This window comes from Panthera tigris, chromosome D3, assembly GCF_018350195.1.
Source record: "Panthera tigris isolate Pti1 chromosome D3, P.tigris_Pti1_mat1.1, whole genome shotgun sequence".
Lineage (NCBI taxonomy): Eukaryota > Metazoa > Chordata > Mammalia > Carnivora > Felidae > Panthera > Panthera tigris.
In genome coordinates this window covers 17,270,998-17,285,846 of record NC_056671.1, presented here as the reverse complement: position 1 = coordinate 17,285,846, position 14,849 = coordinate 17,270,998, and the positions used below count along the sequence as shown (strand labels likewise).

Genomic DNA, 14,849 nt, shown 5'->3' with positions numbered 1-14,849 from the left:
GCCCGTCGGGCGAGCTCCGCGTTCCAGGAGCAGAAACGGGGGGTCAGAGATGCGGAGAAAACGGGGTAGAGCCCACACAGCCAGGGCCAGCTCCTGGCTACGCCGGGATCCTCTGTGAGGACAGAGCGGGCACAAGAGCTCGGTTTCAGCCGAGGGTTTCAACCAAGTTGAAAAATGCTTCGCGGAGGCCCTCGCAGAGGATGTGGGGAGGGAGAGGGGGCCGAGCTGAGGGCAGGGATCGCAGTGGCCACACTTCGTCATCCGGCCGGGGCGGCGTCTGGTCTGGGAGGGGGAGGCTCAGAGGAACCACCGGCTGCGGCCTGGCTCCCATCCCCTCCGCTGCCTCCAGACACATTCCAGGCTCATCTTCAAGTTCTGTCGGTTTCTGGAAGCCCGGCCCTCTGCTTTGGTTCAGAATCTGCTAAGTGGATTCAGCCCAGCTTTCTCCTCAGTGGGGGACAGGGCTGCTGCTGGTTCTCCCAAGTAAATCTCCATCCGATTTTTCTCTACAAATGTTTGCTGAGCACCTGCTGTGCGTGGGGCACTCTGTGGACCCACATTATTGCTTCTTGACAGGCTCATGGTAACTCTAGGAGGGAGGTCATAATATCAGCCCCATTTTACAGATGGGAACACTGAGTCTTGGAAAGGAGAGAGTTTGTTCATGGTTGCTTAGCTAAGAAGGGCATTTGAACCTGGTGGCTTAGCCACTGGGCAGCTTGGAGCAGGGGAATGAGCCCGAGACAACCTTGTCATAGTTAGTAAGGACCCCAGACCTGCTGACCGGGTGAGGAAGGGGAGGTTTATAAATCAGCCTTCAGCCACTGGGCCAGAAATCTTAGAACTGCAAGGGGTCCCAAGAAAGCACTTTATCCAGATTCCATGATTTTCTCAAAGGAAGATTTTATTATCGCCATTCCATAGGCAACTCAACAACGGCTCAGAGAGGTAAAGCAATTTGCTCAGGGTCACACAGCGTGGAGCTGGGCCATACTGTCTTTTTTAGTGCCACGAGGCTGGCAATCGACGGACGCTTGGCCCATTCAACCGTGGCATTTTTTTTTTAAATCTTTTTTAATGCTTATTTATTTTTGAGAGAGACAGAGACAGAATGCAAGTGGGTTAGGGGCAGAGAGAGAGGGAGACACAGAAGCGGAAGCAGGCTCCAGGCTCTGAGCCGTCAGCACAGAGCCCGACGCGGGGCTCGAACTCACAAACCGCGAGATTACAACCCGAGTTGAGGTCGGACGCTCCACCGACTGAGCCACCCAGGTGCCCCCCAACCGTGGCATTTTTTAAAGCTGGAAGGGAGCCTTCGACACCGTCAACACCAACCTCCTTGTTTTACAGACGGGGAAACCCAGGCCCCCAGGGGGTCAGGGATTTACCTAAGGGCGTTGTCAAGTAGACCCTGTAAAGTATAAAGACCTCTGCCTCTCAGTGGCCATGTGACCTTGGGTGAGACTCCACCCCCCAGGCCTCTGCTTCTTCAACTCTAAATTGGCCGTAGTAATGACCCCACCGTCGCATGGGGTTCGTGTGAAGGACGTACACGAAGAGCTTCTCAGCGTCCTGACGCACATCGTGCTCAGTAAAATACCGTTATTTGGATGATGATATTTAATAACATTTAACCCTGAGAGCCTCGGAGTCTAGGCTCCGAGCCCCTGCTGTGAGCAGGACCCTGAGCACATGCCCTGGGCGGCACCTGGCCGGACGCGGGGGGGGGGGGGGGGGGGGGGGGGGGAGGGGACGGCGACCCCCGTTGGCAGCCGTCTCAGACCACATCCTGAGCAGCTCATGTCATCGCGCCCAGTGCCTTCTGGATAAGCTCGGGGATTGCTTGCGTGAGCGGACACAAGGCTGGCTTTAGGGGATTAGGCAAGTCGGGTGCTGGGCCTCGTAGTCTAGGGGGATATAAGCATGGGGGAATTTGTTTACAGGTCACCTCCAGGGGCTGGGGCCGTGTTTGTGGGAAAAGGCGCAAGCTATCTGCCTGGCGGCTTTGGATGCAAGCTGAGTAGTTGCAAAGACACGCAGTGTTTGTGCGTCAGACCCACTGTTGGGGCCAGAGTGGCTTCTCAGCCTGGAAGGAGAGACGTCCACCCAAACACTCTTGCTAGGGGCCTAGGTGGCTGGGAATGACTGCTGGGTCTGCAATCAGATAGGGGGGCCGGGTTTGCAAGGAAGTGTCCACACTCTACCTGGGCCCCAGGGCCTGCGGCCAAGGCAGGGTCTCATTTGGGGCCGGGATCCATCCTGGGCTCAGTCCTAGAGGAGGCAGGGGCCTTAGGGACTTCGGTAAGGAGCTGGTGCTGCTTCTAAGGAGGGCTCGTAAGCAGAGAGCGTTGCAATGTGGTTTGCGCTTTGAAGAGCTCTCTCTGGCTACCAGGTGGGGAATGAAATCCGAATGGAAACGAGTGGCTGGTTGGGGGCCTGTCACCACCATCCGGGTGGGCAGAAGTGGCGGGCAGGTCTGCGAGCTGTTGATGGACAAAACGGGCAGGATCTGACAGATATGGGGGTAGAGGGTAGGGAGTGTGGTTAGGGTCATAGCCAGAAACTGATGACCGGCTCAAACAGGGAGACAGGAGAGCCTAGGCTCAGAGGGCTCAGAAAGGGGTGGACAGTATAGGGGATGTTCTCTCTCTCTCTCTCTCTCTCTCTCTCTGTCTGTCTCTCTCTCTGTCTCTCTCTCTCCAGCAGCCCAGGGCCAGCCCTGCATGGAGACCTTGGTGCCCCAGGCTGGGGGCCAGAGGAGGGGTCTGTACTTCGATCCAGGTGGCACGGCTGTGACCGACTCAGGAGACTCTGCCGGGAGGGAGCCTGACCTCCCTCTCGTCCTGCCCTGTCCCCCCTGTCGGGCTCTCAAAGAGCCTTGTGATGTCATTCCTGTGGGTCCGCCTGTAGGACACAGAGCCGGGGGGAGTGGATCTGGGGACAGACAGAGCACACCCGGGAGGAAGGAGTGGTGTTCTAATGCGGGGGAGGGGAGACCAGGCAGTAGAATGGATATTTGGGGGGGTCTCCTGCTTCTGTGCACTCGTCTGCTGTTGGAGGTTTCCTGGGGCCTCTGGTCTCTGAGCAAGTGGGTTGTCCGGGTCCAGGGTTATAGGCTCCTGGCTCTTGCCCACGCCTACGGAGCCCTAAGCTCAAACATGGCCCCATCCAAACCACAAGAAAATGGGACAGGCTGTCAGGCGGCCAGCACTTTCTAGCTTCACTGCAGTGACTCAGTGTGAGCTTCCAAGTGTGGGCGTGGGACCAGGGAGGAAATTCTCTCCCAACACCGAGCTAATTCCGTCCGGGGGCTGGCTGCCAGCCCGTGGCTGGAGTATCTGCGGTGCTGGTGGTTTCGAGGTTCCTGAGTCCTCGGAGCTGGGGATCCAGCAACTGAAACCCCTAATGTGTCTCTCACAGCCATCTGCCCGGTCTCTCTGCCCGGAAGGGCGGGGGACTGGTAGGTGGGAGCAACCGGGAACTCTGGCAGCAAAGACCTCAGAACCTGCAGAGGCCGTCTGGGCCAGCAGGAGGTGAGGATAAGGCTGGGGAGGGACATTTGTGGAGGAAGAGTGGCCGAGGCTATGATCTGGGGCAACCAGAAATAGCAGCTTTGGGGGGCAGAGCGTCCTTGGTTCAAAGCTTAGGCTAACGCTTACGGTCTGGGTGAGCCTGGCCTGGCCACTTCACCTCTCTGAGTGAGCCTCCATTGGCAAATCTGTGCAGGGAAGGTACAGAGGGGGGAGCCCTAAGGTGGGTGACGTGCCAGGCAGAGTTCTAGGCCCTGGGGATACGCCACACACGAGACAGACGGAGACCCTCTCCTCTGTGGCTTAGGGAGGGTCACTTGCTCTGTCTGGACCTCAGTTTCCCCGGCCACAAAATGGGATGCCCTCTGGGGGAGAGCTTGGAGAGAGCCAGAGGAGAGGCATCTGCGGCCGCCCATCTGGACCTTGGGAGCAGGCCGTGGGGAGGGCAAGAGCCAGGCCAAACGCAAAGGAAGGAGCTTCCTGTTTCCCTGATGGGCTCCCCCACCCATGGGCCCTGCTACACACACGGACAGGGAGAAAGAGAGGCCGAGGAAGAAGCCAGCAGAGAGAGTCCCCGACAGACAGACGACAGACAGAAAGGGAGCCGAGTCCTTCGCAGACTTGGGGCCCTCGTTTAGCAAAGGGGCCCGCAACAGAGACCCAGACAGGAAGCGAAAGGCACACAGCTGCTGCCCAGATGCCCCTCAGCCCTGCCATCCCCTGAGCCCATGGGGACACGGGCCAGCGGAGAGCAGCTGGAGGAGGTGGGGCCTCGGACTCATACGGACCGGATTCAAATCCCTGCACTGCCACTAACCAGCTGTGTGGCTTCAGGCAAGCAAGCCCGCCCCCGCCCCCTCTGGCCTCAGATGTCCCCTTGATAAAGCAGGATGGAGGACAGCCACCCTTGCAGAGCGGGACAGGGGGAGGTCCAGGTGGTGCAACCCAGCCTCCCAGCCAGGGCCAGGGAGCGGCAGGCTCCGCACTCCCTCGCAGGATGGATGGATGAGCTCCCATCTCCGGGAGACTTTCCCCATGGCACTGGGGTCGTGACACAGTCCCATTCGGGCCATTGACTGGACACAGAGGGGCCCCATAGAAAAATCACAGGGAACCTGGAAACACATCTGGCCCCATCTGCAAAATGCATGCCGTGAACCCCGCCAGATAAATCTCGTGGGGGCTCTCGGGAGGTTCCCGGGGAGCAAAGACCAGAGAATTCCAGAATGTTCCGAGGAGGCCAGGTGGTAGACAAGGAAAGAGAGTGGGTTGGGCAGTTCAGCAGGCTCTGAGTTTGAAACCCCGCATGGCACCTGCCTGCTTGGAGCTTCCTCCTCCGTCCAGAATGACTCATTTGACCTGCCTGGCTGACCTACCTGTGGGCACATTACTTACCTTCTCTGGGCCTCAGTTTCCTCATCTGTAATAGTGCTTAGAACAGTGCCTAGCCTGTAGTGAGGGCCATCTGTTTGCTTAATAAAAATTAAGCAAATGACATCCACCTGAGGGTTTTGCTCTCGACGGCAGGAGAAACCCTTTGTGAACTTGAGCCCGGACCTGTCCTGGGCCAGGGCTGGGCTTGCCGAGGAGGTCGGAGGCCTTGGGTGCCACAGAGCCAGCTTAACTGGGCCAGTGTTTCCACTGGCTCAGCCAAGTTCATTCCCAGTTTGAAAAGAGGCTTCGGGGGGGGGGGGGCACCGAAGTCCCCTGGGCAGGGCCAAGGCTGTCAGGCCGAGCGTGGCTTCATCAGGGATCCAGGCGTGGGCTGAACACCGTCGGAGCATGAGCACCAGGCAGGGATTTGGAGTGTCTCTTTGTTTGCTCTTGGTTTTTCTGGACCTCAGGAGAGGAAAGAGGGCTCACATAATGACACCCCTCCGTCCATTCTCATTTGCATCACTGGCCGCTCGAAGCCCCCCCGCACTTGACCTCCCTTTCTTCCTGGCATTCATTTCTCTATACTTCTCCCTCCCACCCCTGCTCCCACGGGGCTATCCTAATCCGTTCAGTGTGTAGCTTGTTATCTGGTGGTGTTCTTGCCAGATGTTTGTTCCCGTTTTGTGTGCGTGCGTGTTTTCGATGCCCTTAAGTGCTCCTATGGTTAGGTGGTTTTAAGATGCTCCGAATGCCAATGCCGTGTGTACTGTGCATGATCTGTCACTTCTAGCAGCTTATGGCATTCCCTGGTCCCCTCTCCCACAGTGGACCTTCAGGGGTCTCCAGCTTCCAGCCGTCAGCAGACGCATGTGTGTGCCTCCTTAGACCCCAGATCCTGTTTTAGCACACACACTGTTTTAGCACACACACACTGTTTTAGCGCACACAATCTCCCCAAGGTCTCCTGCCCCTGTGGGCCGGCACCTTTGGCTTTTGTTAGAGGATCGACCTCCGGACCTCCGGGGCTGGGAGTGCCTGGGAGTGCCTGGGAATGCACGTGGGCAGGGTGGAGGGATACAAACGCTCGGCCTCCTGGATCACGACCTCCATTGTTCCCAGAGCGCAAGCAAGGGCCAAGGGCACCTTCTGCACCCTTGACTAGCCTCCTCCCCTTCCTGATCCGATTTCTCCACTCCTGTATGGATTTTTTCCCGGAACACTTCCTTAATAAATCACTTTTGCAGGGATCCGCATTGGAGGTTTGCTTCTGGAGAGCCCAAGCCGAGGCATGTCCCCGCAAACGGCACACACGAGTGCCCTGGTGCTTGGTGCCTTCCGGGGCTGGAGGGTGCCCAGGGGTTCACGGGTACCCGCAGGGTGGCCTGAGAGCCTGTGCCCCCATCCTGCCAGCCTGAGGGGTAGCCGTGCCAGCGCTGTATTCTTGCCACAGCCCGGTAGGCACCAAGTCTCATCCAGCCGCGGTTGTCATTTGCAAGTCTTGGAGCATGAATTTGTCACATGCCCATGTTTGGAGGTTTCCCTCCTGTAAATTACCTGTTCGGATGGTTTGAGGTTGTTCTGTTGGGGTTGCTGCCTGTTTGGATTTGAAGGTATTTCTTGTACATTGTACATTTCTTGTACATTTCTTGTACATTGCAGATGGCACTCCCTTGATGGGTGTGGAGATGGTAAATATCTTCCTCCACTGGAGGCGGGGCGTGTGTGTGTGTGTGTGTGTGTGTGTGTGTGCCCGAGTAACCCATCGTAAGGATAGGGCCTGGGTCCCAGCACGGGTGAGGCCATGGGGTAGAGAGCTGGGGGTAAGACTCCCCCAAGCCCAGAGTGAGCCATGTGGAGGAACCGTAAATAGCCGTGTTGGGTTATACCAATGATGGCAGCATGTAGGTGTTAGAGATTGAATCGCATCCCCCCAGATTCATACGTCGGATGAATCTAACCCCAAGCCCCCGACACCTCCGAATAGGACTGTATTTTCAGGGATATGGCCTGTAAAGAGGCGGTTAGGGTAAAATGAAGCCATCTGGGTGGGCCCTGATCCATCATGACGGGGCTCCTTGTAAGAAGAGATCAGGACACAGGCACACACGGAGGCAAGATCACGTAGGACACGGGGAGAAGACGGCTGTGTAGGAGCCAAGGAGAGCGACCCTCAGAGGAAGCCTGCCAGCATCTTGATCCTGGGCTTACAACCTCCAGAGCCATGAGAAAATCAACGTCTGTTGTTTAAACTGCCCGGCCTGTGGTCCCCGGTGACAGCGATGCGGGCTGACTGATACAGTAGGCGTCAGGCTCCATGTTTCCAAAGCCTCGGGGGAGGACGACACCTCCCCCCTTGCAAGTCGTCTGTGACAACACTTCTAATGGGCTTGGCACCCACCACATAGAAGTGTCCAGTAAATCACGATGTCAGCAGTTAATGCCACACGTGCTTACTGAGCACTTACTGTGCACCGGGCACTGAGCCGGAGACTGGTGAAGGAGGAGTGTCTGTTATCCAGCAGGCTTTTGGGGGGTGCTGGGGGCAGCAGGTGGGACACAGTCAGCATCAGAGGGAGAGGCCTGGGAGCTGGCCAGAGCGTAGATGAAGGGAGCAGTGGGGTCAGAACCGGGTACTGATAGAAAACTGGTGGACGCGGATTACGTCCACCCCTCCCTCCCCAAACAATAACAACAACGACAAGGACAAGAGTGGCCTTATGCGCTACAGGGATTTAAATGCTTCACGCACATTACTTCGCCTCCCTGTGCCTCAGCGTCCCCATCTGAAAATGGGTGCAATCGTGTCCCGGCCCCGGAAGGCTGTCGTGTAAGAGGTGGGTAAGATGTGTGTGGCCCGCTGTCCAGTCACAGGAAGTGCTTAATGATCCGTGGTGAACTTTCCATGCCCCAGGCAGTGCCCCCAGAGCCCCTGGAACAAACACCGCCTCCTCAAGCCTCACGAGAGCCTGGGGGTAGGTCCTCGGACCAGCCCCATCGCGCTGGGATTGCAATGGGGCCCGGAGGCCTTGGTCCCCGTTCCGGCTGCTGTAACAGAATGCCGGAGACTCTGGGGCTTAAGCAACAGACATCTGTCCTCACAGTTCTGGAGGCTGAGAGGTCCAAGGTCACACCTGAACAACTTGCTTCTCCTCTCTGAGCCTCAATTTCAGGACCTACAAAATGGGGATGATAATACCTGCCCTGCCCACTTCTCAGGACTGCTGGGAAGGTGCGCTAAGGCCATAAAGAGAAACAAAGGCGTCCTTTGCTTCATATGTGTCCCGTAGATGTCCAGGCAGGGATGCTAGGGAGGAGGGGGCCTGGAGGCAGGACACTGTCTCGATGACCTGGAGAGTCTGTCCCAGGGGCCTCAGAACAGCTCAACTCCAGGCCTTATTCTAAATGGGTGTAAGTTCAGGGTCACAGGCTGAATCTGGGAGCCAGCCAGGGGAGTTCATTTGCTCCCTGGGCTTCCTGGGCTCTCTGGGGGAGCCGAGGGCAGAAAGGGGGACAGACTGGCCACAGGCTCACCTGCCTGCCTGGGCTGTGATGAACCATGTGCCCCAGACCTCAACCAGATGTCCTGAAAAGAAGGGCAGGGAGGTAGATCCCTGGAGGGGCTAGGACAAGGGGAACAATGAGTAGGTGTCCTGGGGGGGCAGGAGGAGGGGTGGTGTAGACACGGAGAGATGAGCTCCACTTTCTGGAAAGCAAAGCGGTTAAGAGCAGGGCTCAAAGTCTGAGCAATGTGAGCTGGCCACCCGCTGACTGTGCGACAATAGCCTCACTTCCTCACCCTTACATTGGGAGTGACAGCAGCACCACTTCTGGGGACCTGGGGGGTTGTGTGAGCTGATACAATGAAAGTATTTATACAGCGTTCCGGGCTGTTGCAGGTACCCAGTCAACTATCACTTATCACCGCGGACTAAAACCAATAGAAAGTATAACTAGATCCAGGCATGAAGAGTAACCAAACCAACGTAGAAGCCAGACCAGCTGGGTTAATACGGTTGCTGCCTCTGACCTGCGAATGTGACTCTGAGCTTCCTTGTGGCCACATCGAAAAGGGAAACATGATCAGTTGTAGAACCTGGATGACCTAGAATGAGGAAACAGCCCAGTTCCCCCGGGGGAAACAACGTTGTTCCTTACCTTGAATTCTCCTGGGCATTTCTCACCAAGCAGGGGCCTTCATAAAGGGCACCCGAGGGAGGCAGTGGGCAGTGTCATGGACCAGGATATACACAGCATTGCAGATGTGATTTTCATGTGGAGCCGCTTCTAGGGGCCTTGAAGGAAAGGCGAAGGGAAGCCTGGGAAGGTGGCTCCGGGAAGGCAGCTCCATAGGAGGGTCAAGAACATGGGGCGCCCGGGTGGCTCGGTCGGTTGAGCGTCCAACTTCAGCTCAGGTCATGATCTCGCCGTCTGTGAGTTCGAGCCCCGCGTCGGGCTCTGTGCTGACAGCTCGGAGCCAGGAGCCTGCTTCGGATCCTGTGTCTCCCTCTCTCTCTGCCCCTCACCCACTCATGCTCTGTCTCCCTCTCTCAAAAAATAAATAAACATAAAAAAAAAAAAAGAATGTAATGAAGGTCTGAACTCTTAGGATTCAGAGCTAAGGCTTAGAGAGCTGGGAGTCGTAAGTGGCAGGACTGGGGACTGCTAATCCCTCGGGGAAACGGGGAGCCCAAGACACTTCTCACTTGGGATCCTTGGAGGTCCAACTTCCCAGCTGTGTGGACTTGGGCAGGTTGCTTCACCTCTCTGAACCTCAGTTTTTGCACCTGTAAGTCAGAGCTACCCTTTCAGGGCTGTAGGGAACATGCCTCGCCAAGCACGTTTCACACATGCTGAGCGTTCAAATAAATGTTGGTTATGCGTATACGCCTATCGTGGATATACAGTTCCACACACTTTTTCTCAGAAGCTTCCTGATTGTTTAAGGACTACAAATAGCTAGAATTTTATGGCTCTTTAGAATTTACAGTTGGCCAAGGGTTCATTGTCACTACATGTGACCCTCCCAACAAAATGAGGGGGGCTTTCTTACCCCTATTTGAGAGACGAAGAGAAACAAAATCTTCGCCTGTGTCTCCCTTGACCCGCCCTTGAACCCAGGACTGGGGAGGCCAGTGGGGGGGACCTATGGGTCCTGCGGCCTTCCAGGCCCCCTTCTACCTTTCGAGGCAAAGGCCATTTTAGGAGAGAGTGGAAGCCTGGGACAGAATAACAACAACAACAACAACAACAACAACAACAACAGCATAGTGTTTACCCTGTTCTAAGAACTTTACATGTGACGTTGAAACTTCACCACCATCGCATGATCCGGCCCATTTTACAGATAAGACAACCGAGGCGCGGAGCCGATAGCTGACTTGCCCGTGGTCACAGGAAGTTCATGCAGACCCAGGATCGGGGAGCTGGCGGCCTGGCCAGGCCCCAGAGTCTGTGTCCTTGGCTCCTGTGCTGTACGGCCTGGGCTGGCACAGAAACGGGCTCAGGGCAGGAAGGGTGTGTGTCCGGATGGGCCGAGGGCTGACCTGTGATGAAACACTCCCCCAGGAGGACTCAGGGGGAGGGCACACGTCAACGGGGGACACTGATGAACTCAATTCCTAGTAGACTGAGGGGGCGGATGGACAGACAGGCCCAGAGGTTGTCAGCACCACTCTGTGCTGCTTTGGCCCGGCCAACCCCCATCCCTGCCCGGAGACGGTGAGACACGGCCTGTGACCCCGAGCCGCTCCAGCCCAGCCGGAGAGCCAGACATGACGTTATCTGTGTCCAGTGCCTTTCTGGAGACGTGATGCAAAGTGCGGGGTCCCTGCTCCTCTCCACCCTCCTCTTGGGGCTCAGACGCCTCCCCCGTTGGCAGCGGGGGAGGGGGTGCAGAGACGGCCTGGCACGTTCCCTCATTCTCTGAACTCCTAGCTGTCCTTGAAAACTCAGCTCAGATCCTGCCTGCCCTGAGAAGCACAGGACTGGTGCCCAGGCTGGGGAGCACCCCCTCCAGGCTTCTTCGAGCTTCCTGGCCTTGCCCCAGCTCACCTCTGTCTTGTGCCCTGTGATTGGCCGTGAGCTCCTGTGGGACGGGACCCTGGGGGAAGCCATTTCCTTGTCCCCGGGGCCTGCACAGCCCGGCACAGGGAATGTGGACATGGTCATTTCTTCCTCGAGGACACGCTTGGTGGCTGTCATCAGACCGTGATTTCCGGGGCAGCGTGTAGAGATGGTGACCGCCCTGGTTCTGCAGACCTCGTTCAAATTCTGGTTCCCCCACCCCCTGCCTGGATGGATGTCTTGGGCGAGCGTTCTCATCTCCCTCAGCCTTGTCGGTGCCCGTCATGGGGCCAAAGCAAGGGCATCCATAGCAAATGCTCAGCACGGTCCCTGGCCTCCATCGTTATCACGAGCACCAGTCACATTCCCCCCAGTTACGGGGGGCGGGGGGAGCCGTATTCGGCCCATCTTCTGTTTGCATTCCAGGGTCACAGGAAGCCCCCCGGGACCCCTCACTGGGCACCTCTGGAATATTCTCCCAGCCTGCAGTATGGCATGACACCCAAGCAGGATGGTGCTTTAATTCTGAATCCCTTGAGCCCAGGGCCCTCAACGGGATTTTCCAAGTGGCTTTTATTTAATGAAAGCTAAAGATGACTTTTCTGCAATGAAATACCACCTCAAACCCATTAAGGACCAGTAATGCGTTTATATGGTGGAAGGTCGGCGTTATTTATAACAAAGCATCGATTGGCAGTCTCACCGGCTGAGCTTCTGGTTTGGTTCCCATTCGTCAGGATGGGGAGAGCCTGGGTGGTGGAAAGTGCATGGGCTCTGGGCTGTCGGAGCCCTGGGTTCCAATCCCACGGTTTACCCCGGGCCCTAACTGAATCACTAATATTTTTTGATCACGTGCCAGCACTGAAGCAACGCGCCGTATTTCTGATGCCTGTAATTTTTACACCCATTCTGTTTAGTAGTGAGTATTCCCATTCTATCGATGACGAAACTGAGGCTCCGAGAGGAGAAGTCGTGTATCCAAAGCCACATAGCTGGTAGGTGGCCAAAGCTGGGTTTGAACCATGCCCGTGAGACCACCTCCAAGACCTCCCAACTTGCAAACTCCGTGGACTCTCAGTCTGTTCTTCCTTAGGTTGGGAAAATACCCAACAACGTTGTTATGGGAAGTGGGGAAAATACCCAACAACGTTGTTATGAGAAGTATGGTAGGTGCTCGGTGAATGCATTTGTGTCTGTCTCCTCACCGGGCTGTTGTGACAGCAGGTCTGTGTGATCCGCGACACCCATAGGGCCCAGGGAATGCCAAGTGAGCAGGACGCTTCTCTCTCTGGGCCTCAGTTTCCCAGATCCCAAACAAGAATCACAACACCTGCCTCAAAGAGCCCCTGGAAAGAGAAACTAAGGGAATCACAGTTCTTGGCACATCGTGGGTGCTCAGGACCGTTCCTTTTCTGTCTTCTGGGTGCCTCGAGTGTTCTGGGTCTGCCCTGGCAGAATATTTGCATCGAACCATCCACACGCTCTCCCCTGTGCCTTCCCCACACCCACCCCTGACTCAGAGTCTCATCTGTGGATGTGCTTGGGTGGGGAGGAGGTGGGGGTTGGGATGAAGGGTCCAGCCGTTAATCTGGGTTCACGGGGCTCTGTCGCCTTCCAGCCTCCAACCTCTGCTTTCTCCTCTGTAAACTGGGAGTAATGACAATAGATTGTATCTGTGGCTCTGAGTGCACCCAACCCCTGGCTCTTGGACCTGGATCCAACCACTGCCTCCTCATCTTTCCTGCAGGTGTTCCTAGCTGTGCCCTGGGACCGATTGGCCAAGGACCCCACTGGAGAGCTTTGGACACCCTAACAGTGAACGGTGAGGGACTTTTGCGGTCTGAACAAATGTCCAGAGGGCACCCGTGGGGGACCCGTGACGAGGTAGGGGCACTGGAGGATGCCAGCACAGCTGTCTCCTGGGTTTTGGAAACATGGCTGGAGCCACGTCCACAGCGTTATCCACCCCTCCTTCATGGCCCTTAGCGTCATTGCAGTTCTGCCATGATTTGAGGAGCTTGATGAATGCTCTCTCCCTCAGTGGACTGTAAGGGGAAGGGGAGGGTCCCCGAGAGGCAGCGACCATGGTTGTCAGGAGGATAGACCCTGAGGCTGGGGTCTGACTCGTGGCCCCGCCTCTTCTCAGCTGTATGACCTTGGGTAAGTGACTTCAGCTCTCTAGACCTCAGTTTTCCCATCTGTAACATGGGCTTTGTTGTGAAGCAAGTAGTTAAGCAGTCAAGATACTACGCCGGCCCGGCTCAGAGTCGGGCAGGACACTGTCGGTCTTGCTGGTGTTGGTCAACCTCTTAGAGCCAGTTCCCCTAACGACTCCTGTCTCTGCTCACAGAGAATGGGGGACAAGGATTACAACACCTCCTTCTCCTACGACGAGGAGTACTCGGATGATTTTGAACCCATCATGGTTTTGGAGGAGTCTTCTCCCCTGGAAGGCAAGGTGACCAGGATCTTCCTGGTGGCGGTCTACAGCATTGTCTGCTTCCTCGGGATCCTGGGCAACGGGCTGGTGATCGTCATCGCCACCTTCAAGATGAAGAAGACGGTGAACACCGTCTGGTTCCTCAACCTGGCCGTGGCGGACTTCCTGTTCAACGTCTTCCTCCCGATCCACATTGCCTACACCGCCATGGACTACCACTGGGTCTTCGGCACGGCCATGTGCAAGATCAGCAACTTCCTGCTCATCCACAACATGTACACCAGCGTCTTCCTGCTGACCGTCATCAGCTTCGACCGCTGCATCTCCGTGCTCCTTCCCGTCTGGTCCCAGAACCACCGCGGCGTGAGGCTGGCCTGCGTGGCCTGCGTGGTTATCTGGGTCCTGGCTTTCTTCCTGAGCTCTCCGTCCCTCGTCTTCCGGGACACGGCCCACGTGCACGGGAAAACGTCCTGCTTTAACAACTTCAGCCTGTCCGCGGCCGGCTCCGCCCCGTGGCTCCCTCGCTCCGGGCTGGACCCCACGGGCCTCAGCCGCCACGTGGTGGTGACGGTCACCCGCTTCCTCTGTGGCTTCCTGGTCCCCGTGCTCATCATCACGGCCTGCTACTTCACCATCGTCTGCAAGCTTCGACGCAACCGCCTGGCCAGGACCAAGAAACCCTTCAAGATCATCGTGACCATCATCACCACCTTCTTCCTCTGCTGGTGTCCCTACCACACCCTCTACCTGCTGGAGCTCCGCCACGCCACCGTGCCGGGCTCCGTCTTCAGCCTGGGTTTGCCCCTGGCCACCGCCATTGCCATTGCCAACAGCTGCATGAACCCCATCCTGTACGTCTTCGTGGGCCAGGACTTCAAGAAGTTCAAGGTGGCCCTCTTCTCCCGCCTGGTTAACGCGCTGAGCGAGGACACAGGCCACTCCTCCTACCCCAGCCACAGGAGCTTTACCAAGATGTCATCCATCAACGAGAAGGAGACCAGCATGCTTTGAGCCTCATCCGCGAACCCCTGGTGGACAGGCACTCCGGCCTCGGAGGCCCAGAGCTGTGCCTTCCAAAGACCACCGCAGAAACCCCCTTCAGCACCCGCCAACGCCTGCTAGAGTTTACCTGGGGCTGGCCAGTGCTTTGAGCTGGGAGTCCAGGGCTCGGAACTCCGTCCTTCGAGGGGCGTGGCTGACCGGGCAGGCCGTGGACCGGCATCCCATGCTTCTTGGGAGACCTGCCTTGGCTGACCCAAAGCGAAAAAGGGAGCATTCTTAAAAGCGCTGCCATGAACCGGGATCAGCATAAGACAGAGGGATTAAGCTACCTATTCCGCGCTCCCCTGGAATCACAAACGCGCCACGGGGCGTGTTCCTGGCCTGAGCAGCAGAGGTCAGGGCCAACCCAGTGTGATGCAAACCGCCGCCTCGCCCCA

General features: G+C 57.0%; 1 protein-coding gene across 4 annotated transcripts in view; it reads left to right on the top strand.

The window, feature by feature from the left end:
• The window catches only part of CMKLR1 (chemerin chemokine-like receptor 1), a 46,118-nt gene extending 31,693 nt beyond the window's left edge, over positions 1-14,425 (top strand). For all 4 annotated transcript variants that reach the window (XM_042961973.1, XM_042961972.1, XM_007092340.3 and 1 more), the window contains 2 exons: positions 12,718-12,792; positions 13,321-14,425. In XM_042961973.1, the coding sequence (XP_042817907.1) occupies positions 13,324-14,421 (1,098 nt within the window). In that variant the 5' untranslated portion in view covers positions 12,718-12,792; positions 13,321-13,323 and the 3' untranslated portion in view covers positions 14,422-14,425. The remainder of the gene's footprint in view (positions 1-12,717; positions 12,793-13,320) is intronic.
• Positions 14,426-14,849: the final 424 nt, after the last annotated feature.